Source organism: Pygoscelis adeliae, unplaced genomic scaffold, assembly GCF_000699105.1.
Source record: "Pygoscelis adeliae isolate BGI_AS28 unplaced genomic scaffold, ASM69910v1 Scaffold280, whole genome shotgun sequence".
NCBI classification, from domain to species: domain Eukaryota; kingdom Metazoa; phylum Chordata; class Aves; order Sphenisciformes; family Spheniscidae; genus Pygoscelis; species Pygoscelis adeliae.
Window position 1 is genome coordinate 1,921,312 of NW_008823944.1, and position 17,983 is coordinate 1,939,294.

At 36.0% G+C, this 17,983-nt stretch overlaps 1 protein-coding gene across 1 annotated transcript in view; it reads left to right on the plus strand.

Moving 5' to 3' along the window:
• ULK4 (unc-51 like kinase 4) overlaps positions 1-17,983 on the plus strand; it is a 247,806-nt gene that overhangs the window by 187,233 nt on the left and 42,590 nt on the right. Inside the window, 1 exon segment of the mRNA XM_009321252.1 lies at positions 6,134-6,319. Coding sequence (XP_009319527.1) covers positions 6,134-6,319 — 186 coding nt within the window.

Genomic DNA, 17,983 nt, shown 5'->3' on the forward strand with positions numbered 1-17,983 from the left:
TGGTTTGCTATTTCTACCTATCTTACCATATTTATAGTTTCTTATGTCACTTGGAATAATTGCTTTCCCTCATTGAGATGTTTAACACTGAAGTAGTTGATTGTTCCATGCCCCATTGACTTCTCTATTTATTTTCCTCAAGTTCTACATGTTTATCTCCCTTAATAATCCCTCAAAAATCAATGTGAGTTAAACTTGAAAATGTCAAAAACTTAGAATCAATTTTTCTCTTCTGTAATTCCTTTCCCTTCTGATTTAGTCTATCACTTAGGGCATAGCAAAGCAAGTGTAGGAAACCTAGATTGCATGTAAATGAAACTTCAGAATTTTTAAGAACGTGAAAGAAGAAATAATTACAAATTCTGTCATGCAGAAAACACTGCAAATATGGAGAATTCAATACTTAATCCCATAATCAGTCTGCCTTTAATTGATCAATAAGAGGAAAATAAATTGAGCATTTAGTCTTCTGCTTGGCAGCTTTGCGTTTAAAAGTTAATTACACTTAGCTTTTTTGTGTAATGTTTCTTCACTTGAACATAAATGTCATTTGATTATTATACTGAAACTTGCAGCAATTATAGAAGATATAAAATACCTTCTACTTTTTGACGTACCATTATACTGAAAAAAAAAAATATTAATGTTTACTTACTTTTGAAATCACTTCAGTGTGGATTTTCAGAAACTTTTCAGAAACTTTCAGAAACCTTGCCAGTACCTATGAAAAGGAGTTTCATTTCTCTGTAGATCCTAGATTGAGATCCTAGATGTAGATTTTCCACTCTTTTCTGCAGCCTGCCAGACTGCTGGGAGAGAACTTTTCTTGTCTTCTGGTGTTAGGCTTCTTCATTCTAATATTTCTAGTAAAATTTGCAGTTGATTACTGTGCTCTGTATATTACTGTTGAAAGACCAGTTAATCATGTGCAAACATGAAGAGGACAAATATGAAGCCTCAGTGCACATGGATGAATGAGATGGTCTCCTCTAGGTCCTTTCTGTCTCTACGTTGCAGTGGCTCTAAGGCTGTGCCCTGACTTCGGTTTCAGAGCACGTGAAGTTATTTGCCAATGAATAATGAAAATGACTGCAGAAGAATGATAACCCTGTAGAATTTTATTTCACATTTCTTAGGAATACAGACGGTTCTGTGGTCAGAGTGGAAAGACATATGTTTATTTCCTGTATTGTATAATGTATTGCTGTTATTGTATTTGAAATGTTATCTGCGAATTATATTTGAAGAATTCTCTTCTACAGAGCTACCCTAAAAATAAAAAAACAATCAAACAAAACAAAACACAAAAAAAAACCCAAACAAAACCACACCAGAGGAAATATGAATATCTTGTCACAAGCACAGAATTTCAGAATGAGGATTTAGTTTCTCAGCCATTAGGCTAGATTAAAATGTACTGAAAATATATTGTTTTTTAAAATATTTTCCCTTAGGTAGGAGGATGATGATTTTGCCCTAAGCCAAAATATAATATTTTATTTTTTCATCTAAAACTCTGCATATTTACTGATAAGAAAAGCATAATAAAGGTAGCAGATTTAATAATGTTGTTTTGCTTTTACATTTTGTTTAATGTTTGCAAAATCATCTTGCCTATGGTTCCCAATGGTGCTTCCTTTACTGCACATTCTGTAATCACATTACTGATCTAATGAACATCTATCTCTTATCGTAATAAACTCTCTTTGTGTATAACCTCATTAATGCACTGAAATAGTGTCCCCTCCGGGTAATCCAGACAGTTTCATTGTAGCTCTAAAATTAGATGCTGTAACAACTCCAACGGTGTGAAAACTGCCACTTCAGCTCAAATGATCACACGTTTCTTGCCATGGTTTGCAATTCATGAACATACTGCAACTCGGTTAAAAATGAAGGCATTTTTGACAACAGACTGCAGAAATATAGATGTGTAATAACAAGAAACTTCCTGCTCTTCATCACATTAACCTTAAAATACACAGAGTAGGTTCCATCTAGAAAGGAAGAAAAGTAGAATTTTATGTTATGAGCCTGTTTACAGGAGGTTATAACATGGCCATAAAAATTAAGTAAAAAGTACACAACCTTCATTGCACAGAAGTCTTGTCATGAGGCATTATTTTGAAATTTTGAAGTGAAAAATAAATCTATAGTTCTGAGAGAACGGCAACAATTATGGCTTTAGCTGTTCAGTAATTTATTTTAAGGTGCTGGATTTTCTTCAAGCTATACACTAGCTCAGAATATTAACAGCTGCAAGGAGAAGGAGTGCTAACATTTCTACCTTGCTGAAGGGCTAAATCCATAATCCCCTCTAAGACTGATAAAGCAAAAAGAAACGAAGGGCCACTAGAGTTTTTTCATGTAATTATGAAATACCAAGGGGCAGATATTTTCTTAAAGAGTTAGAACTCTAGTTTTTCATGGGTTTCTCCTCCCCTGAAAGAACAAAAATTTAAGTAGCCGCTGTCATGAAAAACTATAAATGCATTTCAAAGGCTTGAAATTTATTTCTTCATATCAAATGGAATTGTTATGATTAGAGAAATAATCAGAATACTGTTCCAGCTGATTAAGAGATGAACCATCCACCTATATTCATTGTCTAGCAACATGATTCTAGCTTTGCTGTTCTTCTTAGACATGAGATACTGTTTACTTGAAAGCTGAATTTTCATTCCTTTATTTTCTATATTTACAGATATTTATTATATTTTCAGTCATTGCTTTTGTTCATACCAATAATTTTTTTCAGATCCTGTACTCTTTATAACCGTTAATGAAAGTACTAACACTGACTGGCAGCCATTTTTAAATTTCAGGTTACCAACTTGAGACTTTTGACATCTAAATCACTACTTGTTGGTAGTGAAACAGCGAAATGGTGAGAGTTATAGAGAAAAATGCTGATGCAGACATACTTAAATAGGGACACTGCTGAGGGTTTCTCTTCCACCTTAATTGTTGATTGGTTAGACTGTAGGCCAATGATTCTCATCCCCTCCAGAGTAAATATGGTCTTTCCTATTCCCAGCTTGTTTTCCTATTCATCCAAGACCTATGCTGTTATTGTTTTACCCTGCAATTTTCCAGGATGACAGCAACTTGCTCCCCAAACTCTAGATAGCATTGAAGCTCAGACAGACTCTGGTGAAGCAGAGGAGCAGAAGAGCCTGAAGTACAACAGGCGATGAAGGACTTCATTGGCATTTGTGATTGAATAGGATGATGTCATGGCTGGCAAATACTGTGAACCCTGGAGTGATACTGGTGGCTAGGTTTGGAGGATGGTCACTGACAGCTTGATATCCTGTGAGGAGCAAGCCTATCTGATGCCAAGACATATTGGATGGAGAGATTCAGGGACTTCCTTTCTCTTGTTGAGGGACAAAGAACAGCAGCAACAGTGATAAAAGGTTGGGCATGCCAGGAGGAGATAGGCAAAGCCATTGGCCCAAGCCCAGCTCCCTCTCACCTAGGGCAAAATGTTGCAGTGTCTCACTAAAAAAAAAGACAGCCTTCCTTGGGAATAATGCTAACAGGCTGGACTTGGTCATTTGCTTCCTTGAAAGTCATGAAGTCTGTCAGGAAGAACTGCAAAGGACATGGTGCTTTATGTATTTCTTCACTCAAGGTTGTTGTAGGGGCAGTCCTCTGCACAGACTGACACCTTTCCACTCCTCTGATATTTAGTCAATATCTCAGGAAAAAACCTTGGGAACAGTCTCACTTCCGAGTATGGCTGTTGTGATTACTGATTACACATGGGATTTTGTGCTTATGGAGCCCAGGGAACTAGCCTCCACTGCAATACCAGGGCAAGGACGTATCTGCCCAAATGTTCACTGATTTTTTATTTTTTATGTTTGGTTAGCCCACAAACAACCTTTGAAAATTGAACATCGTTCTTGTACTGTGATTTTCTTCAGGGAGTGGTTGATATACCTGCCTACACTGATCTAGTAACAAACTGTAAGTTAGAGTGCTGCTTTTAAAAGGGATAAGAGAGATATGTTAAAGTAGTTTATTTTTTCCTTCCTTTATCTAATAGCATTTTTTTTTTTTCAGTGAAGGAAATACAAGATGGCTTAAAGCCTCCAGTGAGATCAGTGGAATTTTTTTTTACTTGATAAGGATTGAAGATATAAATGGAGCTATAAAGCTTGTTACTATTTGTAGCTTTTCCTCTTTTTTAGCCTTGCTATTTATGTTGATGATGTTATTAGATAATTCTGGATGTTGGAAAGGAAACGAATAGGTGGCATTCAGATTGGAATGAAGAAAGACCATACAGCAAAACTGTGGAAGAAATAGCTGCTGTGGTCCTGTCACTTGCATAGCATTAGGTCAAATAGAATGTGATATGTCTTGGGGCTATGTATTCAGAGCTTACATCTCAGTTCAGTCTGTTTTAAACAGCCAGCTCTATGAAGCTAATGGAAAACAGGATTGTATTTGCATGCAGATCCCTGGGGAACTGCTTCCTGAATATTTAAGGAGTTTATGTCTGATGATATGTTCCCAGATTGCTTTAAAGTAACTGTATGGGTTTTCCTTAAAAGGAAAAAACTTGGGAAGTTCATATTGCAGATTAAATAAGTAATCATTATTGAAATGGTTTGGCATATTACATAAATGGTTGGACAGATTATATAAATTGTTTCCTTTTATTGTCAGTAAGGATAGTCTGTAATTGTACTTTAATCTAACTTCTTTGTATTTAAATAGCATTTTTGGAATTAAAAAACTGAGTAGGAGTGATGAGGTGTTTTTACACTTATATACCTTATTGGTTAAGACCACCACTGGTATATTTTGTTCAGTTCATAAATTGTAGATTGTAAGGCCAGAAAAGGCTATTGTAATAATTTAGTCTAGGATCTTATATAACACAAGATGTAGGACTTTCCTAAATTAATTCCCCATTATAGTAAAAGGTTTTGTTATTTTTTTAGAAAAAAACTATTTCTGTGATATATAAATTGCCTGTGATGGAGAATCTTTCTCAGTTCTAAGAAAGTTGTTTCAGTGGTTAATCACTCTTATTAAGGAAAGAGAGAAAAAAGAAAATCAAAGTATTATCTTCTTTCTAATCTGAATTGCTTTGTCTAAAGTTTTGCGCTATCGTCTCTTACCAGTCCTTTTTCAGGTAAAGGAATTAACCTATCATCAGCCTGCTTTTTCTCACATGTAACTGAGAGAATATGATCAAGTGCCCTTTAACCCTCCCTTTGATAAGCTATAGACAATGAATTGCTTCAGTCCTTTGCTGTTATGTTTTCCAGTCTGTCATCCTCTTGCCTGTTCCCAAGAAACCTCTGTGATTTTTTTCACTAGCTTTCGTGAACTGTCTGCGCATTGCATTCCTGTTGTCGTTCCAACAATGCCAAATACAACCATAATATAATATCTCTACTCATTATTTCCAGATTGTACTTTCAAGAAAGGTATAAATCATTTTGATAGGGGTGTCATACTACCAGAAGCTCATTTAAAGATGATGCCCCCAAATCTTTTCCATAATTTTGCTTCCCAGGAAAGAGTTTTTCCATCCCATTGCTAGGGCCTGTTCCAGTGTCTGCTCTTCAAAGGAGTGCAGAAAAGCTGGAATTCAGGAAAATATTTTAAATCTGCAAAATGTACCTCCTATGTGACTACTTAAAATCCATTAAATAGCTAGATAGCCTGTACTCTACCTCAACCAGAAGCCATAGACTTGATTTAGAAATAATTAAATGAAGTTTTATGGTGTGCATTATGTAGAATATTAGACATCATGGCTATAATGATACTTTCTGCTATTACTACTTCTATTTAAAGCAAAATATACCATCTGAAAATAAGAGTTGAGAGCAACATTTTCAGTGCTTTTATGATGTCGCTATAGATAGGCTATTTGATAGAATCATAGTGGAGACATTGTTATACTATTGCTTAAGAACAGGTATATTTTACTTATATTTTCATCACTTTATTAAGCTTAGTTTAATGGAATTTTGAGTCAGTCAACTAGAAATGATTCTTTCCTGGCACAATGCAAATGTTAATACTCTTCCAAATCCCCAGCGATATGCAATTTTTCTGAAATTGGAATTTGATTTTTGTTTGTTCATTTTTTGTTCATTTTTAGCTTCCCAGTGAAGATACTGAAATATTTGAGAGTGCCTCACAGTGCTTATCATTGCTGGTTCAGCTGTATGGAGGGAACAGTCAGGAGAGTATGTCTCCAGAAAACATGGACAGCTTTGCTGAAGTACTGAAGTCCAAAAAAGATACACGACAGCTGAAGCTTTTATTGAGAATTATAAAGAGACTGGTGAGTCGGCTTCTGAACATTTTAAAAGTCCATGTGTTTCTTTTATATCACTGGATAATTTTTGGCTGGTTTTTTCCTCTTAAAGTAAAAAAGAGTATAAAAGAATTTTGAAAACCAAGTATGTGAAGTTAAATTTCATGTCTTTACATTTCAGTTAACTTCTCTGGAGAAGATAGCCTTCTACACTTAAAACCTCTTACAAAATGATTGTTGGATTTCTCCTATTTCAGTTAACCATTCAGCTATTTAAATAACTCATGTTATTTATATATTTGTTTAGTACTTCAGCTTTATGAAGTATTGGAACAATTTTCTGAATGCCTTCTGAAAGAACTAACCTTGTAGCATTAAATAGCTGTTCAGAAACACAGTGCTTGATTTCATGGTAAATAAAATGCCATTTTGTACTTGAAATAGGTTTGTGCGTAGACTGTTGACTCCTCATTCTCACTGAGCAATAAGGACCACTTCTGCTGGAGTGGTTGTAATGTAGAATGCCAGTCGGTGGGTATCGTTCAGGGGCTTGGTTTGGTAATGTTATTGGTGTTATTCAATTCTGTCATGCTCTGACATGGTGGTATGACAGCAGTCTTGTGCCTTTCAAGTAGCTTAGGTGGAAAACCTTCTGTACCTGTAACATTCTTTCAGATAATAGTATGTTTTTTATCTTGAACTGTCTTGATAAGAAGCTTTGCCTGCATTGTCACCTTGCCTTGGTTGATTACTTCACCCTTTACTCTCCAAAAGCAGGAGTTTTCAATTAGAAGAGGGTAACTTCCCCAGTGTAAGAGGCAGAAGACACTTGAGTTTTGCAAGTACAGTGCTGGCTACTAGAGTAAGGCCATAATCAACGGCAGCAGGAGTTGTCCCACTTACGGAGTTAAGAGGAAGCAACCCTTTTTGTAGAGCTTTTGGAGCTGTTCCTGTCCTCCTTCTCCTGCCTGCTGTATTTACATCACACGAAAGTAAACACCACACCCTTCTTCCCAGTTTTGCTCAGTCCTGTCTCTCCCTAAAAGAAGCATGAATATATAAAATTAGAATTGAAATGATGTTTAAAATTCATAATTTCTCTCATTCTTGACATCATCTCAGGTTTCACTCCTTTATTTTCTCATACTTTTCCTGAAAAGACAATTCTAGCAAAGATTTTTTTAAAGACATTTCCTATTGATTTTTGCTTGTTTCTGTGCTTCTCTTTCTGTGTAATTGTTGTGCTGCGTAGAACTGGTTTTTGCTTTTCCCCAAAAGCAATAAGAGAAAAGAGGCAACAAAGTGTGAGGAAAGGAAAGAGAAATAAGGCTGCAATATACATATCTAGATTATTTGATTTTAGCATAGCTACCAACTTGTTTCCTTTCCCTCCATTTTGAAGACTATGGTTCAAAAGTTGACCTAGCATGCAGGATATTTAACACAGAAACTTCTGTTGATTATCTTAAGAGAACAAAGCTATGCTATCACCTTTTGAATCTTGCAAGTTCCTGTATTTTTAGATCTCTCCTTTGTATACCAGTGATACTGGTACTTGTTATTTATAATATCAGGCATAGATTTTCTGTAATTATTTTAATGAGATCATAGGATTTCTTTTGAAAGCAGGGTTCATAGATAATTTGACAGATTATTTAATAAATCTTACATTATTTCTCTAAACTTTAAAAAGTCCTGTTCAGAGGAGATGATTATCTTGTCAAAATTGTCATAATCATAAAAGGCATTGAAATATAATCATATCTATTTAAGAAGGATTCAGCCCACATCAGCTGTTCATGCTGAATTTTGAAGCCTAGAGCAGTGTTTTTCTTTTTTTTTTTTTTTTTAATATCTGAGCAATATTTTAATAGAGGGATCGTTAAGTGTACCGATTTCCATTCTTGCCAATCAGTGTTTGTGCAGGGCATCTTTCCAATCTGTGGTCATGTTAACTTTGTTGTTACAGGCACAAGTATTGCTTATGCAAGACAGGGATATACAAAAAGAATTTGATGTGTTTATGCTATAGCTGCCTTTATAGCATGAAAAGGCATAGCAGTATGACTAGTTAATCTTTGTCCAAGTGTTACGTATGACTCCAGTGAGCCAATGGAGACAGGTGTCTCAATTTCAGTCTTCAAGTTAAAGCACGTCACAGAATTTGTTGATGTACAAGATGACCTTACCTTGATGAAATGGAAACTTTTATCTATGTGTTGTTTTAATTTAATAGTATTCATTCATTAAGTTTTATCTCCAGTGGTTGGAGGGGGTTTTTTTGGACAAAGGTGGAGGTTTGTTTTGAGTTTTTTGGGGTTTTTTGGTTTGTTTGTTTTTTTTAAATAGTTATTTTTCATTGTCAACTTTGACCAGCAAATTGACTGCAGGGCAATATGAACTTCTTGCAACACTTTCTTCACTGATTTTTGCCCTACAATTTTATTGCATTCATTTATTAAACAGAAATAAAGATATAGGCCAGACTGGGGGGAAAAAAGTATCTTTGTACACACTTATTAATAAAATCGCCATGAACAGCCCTTTTTACAGGCTTTATTTTGCTGTTAAAAGAAATCATTAGGAGTGAAAACCAGAAAAAATATGCTTTGAGCTAACTTTTGTAACTGTGTAAGTAAAGCTCATATAAAAGCTTTAAAGAGGCAGCATTGACTGTCTTCTTTCTGTTTTTTTTATAATCACCTCTTAGCTTTCAAAGCTTTTGGCTCTGTCAGGCCCAGGTTAACCAGTCTTTTTCAAGAATGTTCTCTCACTGGCATTGACATAATGGACAGAAACTGAATAAAATTGCTGAGTCAAAGAAACAGGGTTTGGTGGTTTGGGGTTTTTTCCCCTTCAGCCCTTTTACTAACTCTCTTGTTCTGGTTGCTTCATCTTGGGTTAGACAATACTGCTATTCAGATATTCTTCATCTTTTTTAGCAGAATTTGTGTAACTGATCAGTGACGTCAGGGAAGTGATCTTGTCCCATTCTTTGGTTCCGGGAGCCTCTCCTGCCACCCTTTATGGAAATCACGATCTTACCACTTCATCTTTTCTATGAAGATATAGTGCATCTTATTACAGTCCAGTAAATCATCTAGATTAAAGTATTTCTTTGTAAAGTGGAAGAAATTTTCATTTGGGAAGCAAATAGTTCAATTTTTGCCTGCTTTACTGAGAAGTTTTTCATTTCTCTTTTTCCCCAGAGGAAAAAATCTACCTGCGATCTCAATTTACCATCTAGTATATAATGTAAAGGCAAATGATTATCACCAGAATTTTTATAGAACTAGCCAATATCTCCACTGGACACATAATCACTGTGGGATTACAGCTGGGCACTGAAAAATAAAATGCTTCAGCTTTCAAAACAAGAGAAGACTCTTTTTTATTCCATCTAGTAATAAGGAAAAATTCCTCTGAGAAAAATGAATAAGCATCAGGCTTTAACAGGCAATTCTGCACTCACTGTGGAGAGTGAACTTTTGTTCTGTGACTTTTACCTTAAGTACTTGTCAGAAAGTATATTTGAATTCTACCTAAATCACACTTTTTTTTTTCTTCTGATCGTCTTTCTAGAACCTCATTTTCACTAATTTGTGTATCTTAACTGTCAGAAAGTTGATCATCCTTTATTTGTGAGCAGCTAAGACATTTAGGATGTCATCTGCATGTCAGATACCCTGTGGGGGATACATATAAGGATTTCTCAAATTGTATTAGGCTGTGTAGTAAAGATGTTAAGGCTAGAATGACAGTATTTGAGCTGTGGCAAAGGTCCATAACTTCCTTTAATTTCATTGTAGGACTGTTGAACACTAATGTGCTCTCCCTGCCAGTTTGGGCCACAGCTACAGCATCACTATATACCTGCAGGCAGATTTACTATCCTGTTTCCAATGAACCAAAGCCTGAGGAACCACTGGTCACTATGTCTGAAATATCATTCAAATCATGTGTCCCTAAGTATTTCTGTCACATAGATAGTAACTCTATCATCCTGAGTTTTATACAGAGATGTGCTGAGTTCACATCTCTTGAATTGACAGCTGTGTGTTTGTGTATTAAAATATATGTATACATTTTTTACTGTGAATAGTTCCCAGATTAGGTCCTCATTGTATTAGTCACTGATCATGCATTATGAGGAAAGACATTTAGAGCTTGAAGAGATATACAGTCTGAGTAGCACAAATGTTTGATTTAGGGTAGCAGTTCTGCAATCCCCCTGAAGTTGAACTTCTTGCTGGAGATTTGCTCCTCAATAGATTCCCACAAGTACGTCTGCAGGGAGCTTGCCTCAGAGAAGGTGAAGCAAAATCCCAAGAGATTTTCAGACAGCATCCCTTTTACAGCTTCAGCTCCGAGGATTCAGTGCCACAAGGAGGTGCTTGTGTGGCAATTCCCAGCGGAGTCTGCTTTCCCAGAGTCTTACAAAGCTGTGGGAACCTGTTGGCATATCTCCTCCTGCGAGAGCACAGCGCTCTCGAATAGGCTCAGTTAGCTGGAGAAAAACTTCTTATGCATCTTTCTCCAAACCTGAATCTTTTAAGTGTGCCTTTAATTAATTTCATTAATTACTAAGGTAATCCATAATATTCCATTGCTCTAAGGAATAACTTTATAACAGAGATGCTTATTAGACTGTGAATACAATACTCAGTTGTGGGTTGCTAACATGTATAGGTATACTCACTATAAATGCATGTGTTGTTATATATGTTTTCCTTAAATTACATATCTTTTTAAAATCCGGATGACTCTTATATGAACAATTTCTATCCTTCATTAGTATTAGCCTCTTATTTTCAAGTTGTTACCAAGCCTTCATCCATTCTTTATAGACCATCTTTAGTTGGCTTCAGTCTAACAGAATAATGTCCCTGGGTAGGACAGAGCAATTCATTAGACACAAACAACTTAAGATCCCCCCAAGAAGAAAAAGCTAATCAGCACTAAGATGCATTATGCAGATCATAAACAGGATGGGTTTCTCAAAATGCTTTGAAGAAAATACATGGGAAAGATAATGCCTCTCCACCCTTCCCGCTGTGCGGGGAAGCTCTCTCTGTTTGCACACTCGGACAGGTCTTTGTTTTAGGGTTTTAATGAAATTGGAGAGAGTGCCCGGAGATTAGAAACAGGGAGGCCTCCAGCACCCGCTTGTTGCTTGGCAGCCCTCCGCCATGGCACTTCCAGGCCCCGCCATACCTTGTGGGGGAATCGCCCAGTCCCGAGGGAGACGGCTCTCCTCCTCCTCCACTTCCAGGTTTTAATCTGGTCGCAAAGAAAGCTTTTAAGCATAGCTTTTTGAATTTGTGTATGTTTTGACTGAAATACAATCTAATGACACTCCTTTAAAAAAAAAAGTTACAATGTCCCTGATGAATATTAGCAGTTGGCAGGGATATTTGTGAGTTGGAATTGCTGGGCCAGGCCCTTCCCTTTGGTCAAGAAGCAATATATTGAGTTTACAGAGAAGGGTTAAGAAAAACTGGTTTAAATTACTCTTAAGGCGAATGCAGCTAATCACAACTACTCTAATACAATTTAAACAACAATTAAACAATTATTTAAATAGAGCTAGTATAGTGTAATTTAAAGAAATTCAGCATTTGGTGGGCATAATTCTCTTGCAGCACAGCCCCTTTGCTGTACTTTGTGGTTTACTGAACAAAGAATTGAGCCAATATTGATTAATTTATCTGAGTAATTTGGATTTTTTTTTTAAATCTCACTTAAGCTGCATTTTGAACTTTATGTTCTATTTATAATGTCCTATGGGCTCTACTAAATTCTCATGGAAATGAAATATTGTACTTCCATCATTAAACCCTGATGGAAGATTTTTGTTAAGCTTAGTAAAGCATTTTCGGTAGCACTAAGAAGGAAAACATTTAGTCAATGAAAGTGTGATTTTTGAATAGTCAAAACTTAATAATATCCCCATTTGTTCTCAGACATTCTATGAGCAATACCAAGTCCTAAAATATGGATTATTTAATTTACCATTATTTACTTGATACTAAGAATAACATAGCTTTTCAAAAAGCACTTTTTTTAAAGTATTGTATGAAAATGTTATTTGTATGTCTAGTAATACTTAGGATATCCAGATGTGAGAGGGATACTGTAGTTGATTATCATTCGAGATCCCATGGCATTCTTTATAGTAGTATACATGGTTAATTTTAACTTGACTAATTACACTCTGTGTATTGAAATCCAGGACACAAATTTTCGCTGTATAGGTCTGATAAGAATTTTCATTTTCCATCTGAAATGGTTAGATACTGTTTCACCTTAGAGGCATATGCACGTTTATGACCTGTGTGCCTGGCTTATGTAGCTTGTGAAGGGCTAAGTTCAGGCTCATTTATACTTTGTGTAACTCATGGAGTGTTTTCAGGATGCTGAGAAGTAGTACAATATGTTAGCACTGTCCTTGACTTCCTCTTTTTTTGACATTTGCATCCTATGGTTTCTACTGGAGGAGAGTGAAGAATGTTTTGGTATTTAGATTTACACACTTGGTTAGAGCACTGAAAGAATTTTAATAGGCCTTTTCTGTTTCTGATTAGCTTTCCTTTTCATTTACCTCTTTGAATTTTACAGTATCTTTCTTTCAGTTGGCCAAAATTCTTAAGCGCAGTGTTCTAAGGTTATATACTGATGGGTTTTTTTCCAGTACTTACCCTTCTGTCTTATGAAATTAAGCAGGAGAAGTATCCATGGGTAAGTCTCAGTCACTGATGCAGTCGCTGGAATTCTTATCTTCCCCTATCTTGTCACTTTTGATCCTGTCCAGAAGTTCTGTGGCTGATACCAGATTGCAGAAAACTTTGCTATTTTTTGACCCAAAGCACTAGATGGTACAGGAATGCTCTGCTTATTTCTTCTCATAGAAAAGGCAAATATTTAAATCTCGATAAGATTGTCCAGACTTATAGGATCACTTATTTCTGGCTGCATCAGAATCCTCTTCTGCTGTGTGAATTTTGTACTTCTCTGACTATGCTTGCTCTAATTCACTTTATGAGGTATAGTTTGTATCCCTGTGTATGTATAACCGTAAACACAGTGTATTTTCTTTTTGTAAGTGACTTGGGCTATTCTTAACTCAAAGTGTCAAGAAATTCTTAACAACTGTGAGAATTAAAATTTTATTTTAATTGGATCTAAGCTGAGATTTTTTTTTTTCAGCTAATCACTGGACTCCATGAGCCTATTCTATTAAAAATACTAGGCTTCATATAATGTGGTAAATCAAAACCTTAAGTAGTGATACATAAAGTCAGATGGTGACAAAGTTTTATGCAATTAACTTACCAGTTTGGGGGTTATATAGGAGTTTGTATAGCTTGGAAGCTTTTGGTTAAGAAAATATTTACTGGGACTTCTAACTTTCGATGTGATTTAGGTCCCACCTTTTTGCAGCTGGTGATGTCTGGAATATCCATAGTTATCTTAATCTAGAGGTGCTGTTTTGTTTTATACATTGACACCTCTGCAATGACTAATTTGCAGTCAGTGTTTTTGCTGTAACTGTGAAGTGCTTTCTCCATGTCGAAGAGAGCACGCTATCTTTCGTCTGGTATTTCCACCACATAGACAAACATCTGCTTTGCTAGCAAATCATATATGGAGTTCTCATGCTCCCAACCCGGAAGTTCAAACAGAGGGCTATTTTAATGCCTTTCCTTCATTTTTCTTTAGTGTTTGTTTGATGCTGACAACTTTCGAATATACAGCTGGACGGCTCCTACTTTTGCTGCTTTCTGCTTTGTCCTAGCAGCGTTATGTTTAATATTACTCACCTACCCTCATAAGCTACTGTGATGTTTAATGTTTGTAAAATATTTCATGGTCCTCAGATAAGGAGTAGTAAATATCAACATTTTTCTAAGAGGATCAACCAACACCAATTGAATAGAATTAAATTATTAAAAATATTTTCTCAGCTTGGATGTTAATACCAGGTTGCACATATTTCCAGGGTCTGTAGCATTAATGGGAGTGTATGAGCAGTATTTGCTGCTTTTATTATTGTTATAACTGAATTGCATTAATGCCTGTAGACCTCATTGTGGTAAGCTCAATGCAAGCACAGTAAAAAGTCATTTCTTGCTCCAGAGAACAATCCAGCTTGTTTCCTGTGTTCACAATAAGCTCAAGGAATTGCCTGAAAGTGACTCTGCCAAATAGGAAATAATTTTACACATAGATGACCATCCTAGATAAAACAGATCCTTGGGCAGTGTTCAGTTCTGTGCAAGCAGGAACGGGAATTTAACTAGTTGCTCCTGATTATTAATACAAAAGTATCTTCATTTTATTTCAAATTTAAATTCTTATGGTCACAAGACTTTCAAAATCCTTAGTCTTCATGTGAGGCTGTTACCAGAAACTAAAAGAGCTTTGAAAGATTTTGGTTGCCCATGTTGAAGATGAGATACAGGTACACACAGAAACCAGGTTTACTACGACTTTTTGCAAACTCATATTGCAAACCCTTCAACAAAACCTCCCTTTTTTACTACATCTGTTCTCTTAAACTCAGGCTCCTTGCTGACAAGTTTACTGAGGGTGAAATAGTCTGTTACATTTCAGCATGTAAGTAAAATCTTAACCACCATGTACCAGGAGGGAATCTAATGTAGGAATTAGATTCCTTACTGGAAAAGAGTGGTCCTTCCTTTGACTTCTAAATCACCTAGCACTGGACAGTCACAGTAAAAGGTCTTGACACACCCTCTTCGTTAATCCTCAGTGCTCTCTCATTTTCCTTGCCAATGTTTCTATCTGTTGATTTTTTAATATATTTCAAGTTCTGCACTTTAATATGGCATCTGACAAACATTAGCTGTGTTTCACTTTGTCTAGATCCTTACCCTCTTCATCTTACAAGGCTGGAGCACTGCTGAGAAGCTGGTGTTTTCAAAAATCTTGCTGTGAGCAAATCTGCACATTACACAGAGCTTGATTTAATAGCCAGTGTGTGGATGCAGATAAACAGGGAATATAGTTGGGAGTGATTAAAGGGGTATATTGTAGAGGGAGACAGTCCTTGGCCATCAGGCTGTGAGGATGTGGGACCCTGAGGCATATGAATTAGGCAAAGGAGACAAATAGACTGATAGGACATTTCAGATACGGGTTGTCTGTCAGATGGAAATTGTGAGTAAAAATAAGACATAGATACAACAAGAGTATGCTGGTCGTGATAATGAGACCAAGCAATATGACCATATAAAGCAAAAGGAAGGCAGTGTTTAAGGAGTTAGAGATTGTTGGAAAGATCAAAGATGAAAATTATTTTAGAAGCATCAGTCAAAACATACATGCAATGAAAGAAAACAAAACACTTGAAGTTTTTGTCCTGGATATCTCATGCATCTAATGGTTGGTTGACGTATTCGTTAACAGTAAGTGCATACTTTTGAAGTTCCCCAACAGAGGGCCCATGCTCACATACTAATCCCTGGCAATGCTAACTGTATCTGGGCATTATGAATATGGTGCTGCACAATTTCAGATGAGTGCGTGATTCATGTAAGTGTTCTGAAACAAGGTTATGTTTAAAAATAGCATTTGTGTGTATTGAGGTTAGACTTTCAGTAGATTTCTACAGTAACTGACCCCCTCTCCCAAGTTCAGTGATTCAATCCAGCATCTTCAGTGATGAAACCTCCACATTTTAAATTATGAAGACTCTACTAGTTAAACATTTCTAAAGTGCCCACTGCTGTCACTTCTTTAAACTATTAAAACGTAATGTGTTTATACGAACATCATTATAAATTTATAACGAATTTAATTTGTGGTGATGCAGTGGTCTATGGGCTGTGAATTACTGTCCTAAATTTCACACAGCAGATGCTTTCTCTGGGATGCAATGACTACTTGATGAGTTCATATGATGCAGCATAAGAATATCTCATAATTTGCATACCAGCTCTACTCTGCTTATACAATTTGCTCTTTTAGACCTTTCAGGGGGCATTTTAAGAGCAATGAAGTTGACACGCAATCCTTAGTCTTGTCAAAAGCAGATGATTACCTAAATCCTTTAGTATCAATAAAAGAGTACTTCTTCCAGTAATATGTAGTGGTCATTTAGAAATGAATCAACAGATGCGTGTAATTTTATAGTATCAAATAGCTCCAATGAGTTAAAATTAATTTTTTAAGGAAATATACTGGTGCACTTAATTGCAAGAGAACTGTTGTAGAGCATAACCCCAGTACACATTGAAAAGTCAAAATGGTATGTTCCATAGTGCATAACATTGTACTTTGTGGATGAAAATCTGGTCTTTATGCTGTAAATCCTTGGTAATTGTAATGAATAGACTTACTGACTATTAGAATTGCATCAGAAGAAGATAGTTGATATCAAAACCTGCCCCTTCCTGTGCTGAACAAAATGTGTGTGTAAAAATCTGCCATGTATACATGATGTATAATGATTCTATGATTCTATTCTATGATTCTATGTGAGGTGTATATATATGTGATGTGAGGTACGTATACTAAACAGTGGCATCCACGAGACTAATAATTTAAACAAATTACATTATTTGTAACTGCAATTTACTGTTGCCCCATTTCATCACTGAAAAACTAATTAAAAATCAAGGCAGAATACCTTGTGCTCATTCTAACTGAATGCTTCCTTTGTGGCTTTTCATGCAGGATGCCATCGTTTCCAGGGAAGTGCTGACCTGGGACTCTCTACCTGTCCCCCAGGCAGAGGTTTTCCCTGTGGTGGGCTTGGGGAGATATAAAGGCAGGATTTCCCAGGGGAACCTGGGCCCAGTGCTGCTAGCCCTGAGTGCCAGAGCAGAAAAGCTCTGCAGAGCTTACTGGTAAAGCAGCATTTAGTCAGCCTTAAAATTTTAACTAAGACGCCTCAGTGAGTAGCTGTGTGTTGCTTATTCTCATTAGAGCAAAAGTCTAGACAAAGCAGATTAGAGCTTAAAATAAGTTAATCTTTCACAATCGAATAATTCCCATGGAAATGAGTATATTAACACATCCTCATACTGCTACTTTTCTTCAAAGTACTACCAGTATTTAAATACTATAAAAGGTAATTTTTAGCATACCTGATAAAATAACAGGTTTACATAAAGCATAAAAGGAATTGTTGTTTATAAAGATCAGGGCCCTCTTTTGTAATTATAAACCATTAGTACATTTTATGTATTTGCAATATAAATGGCGGTATATTCATGTAATGGCATGCAATATTTATTTTCAAAGTCTCTAACTATGAGATGGCTAAGAGTAATTTGTGCCCCATATATCAGTCAGATATGTGTGGTCCTGACTCTGCTAATATAGCAATATTTCTTTTAGCTTGGTGCGGAAAATTCTTATTGCTGAAAAGCAAATTACAGCTGTCATTGAAAGATTTAAATAATATGCCCTCAGGATTGCTTGAGTGGACTGTTGCTCCACTGAGGAGCTCTGATGACATCAGAGAGATGCTCATGCAATTTATTCATGTAATTGTAGTTCCAAGATGGAATATGTTGAAGGTGTTGTTATTTAATAATGAATGATTTTATAGACTCTTCTAGTGTCTCTATTGCCTTCACCATTATATTTGTTAGGATCCTTTTCTCGACATGTCTTTTTTATTCTACATTTCCACCTCTACTTATATGGTTTTGGTTCTTCTCT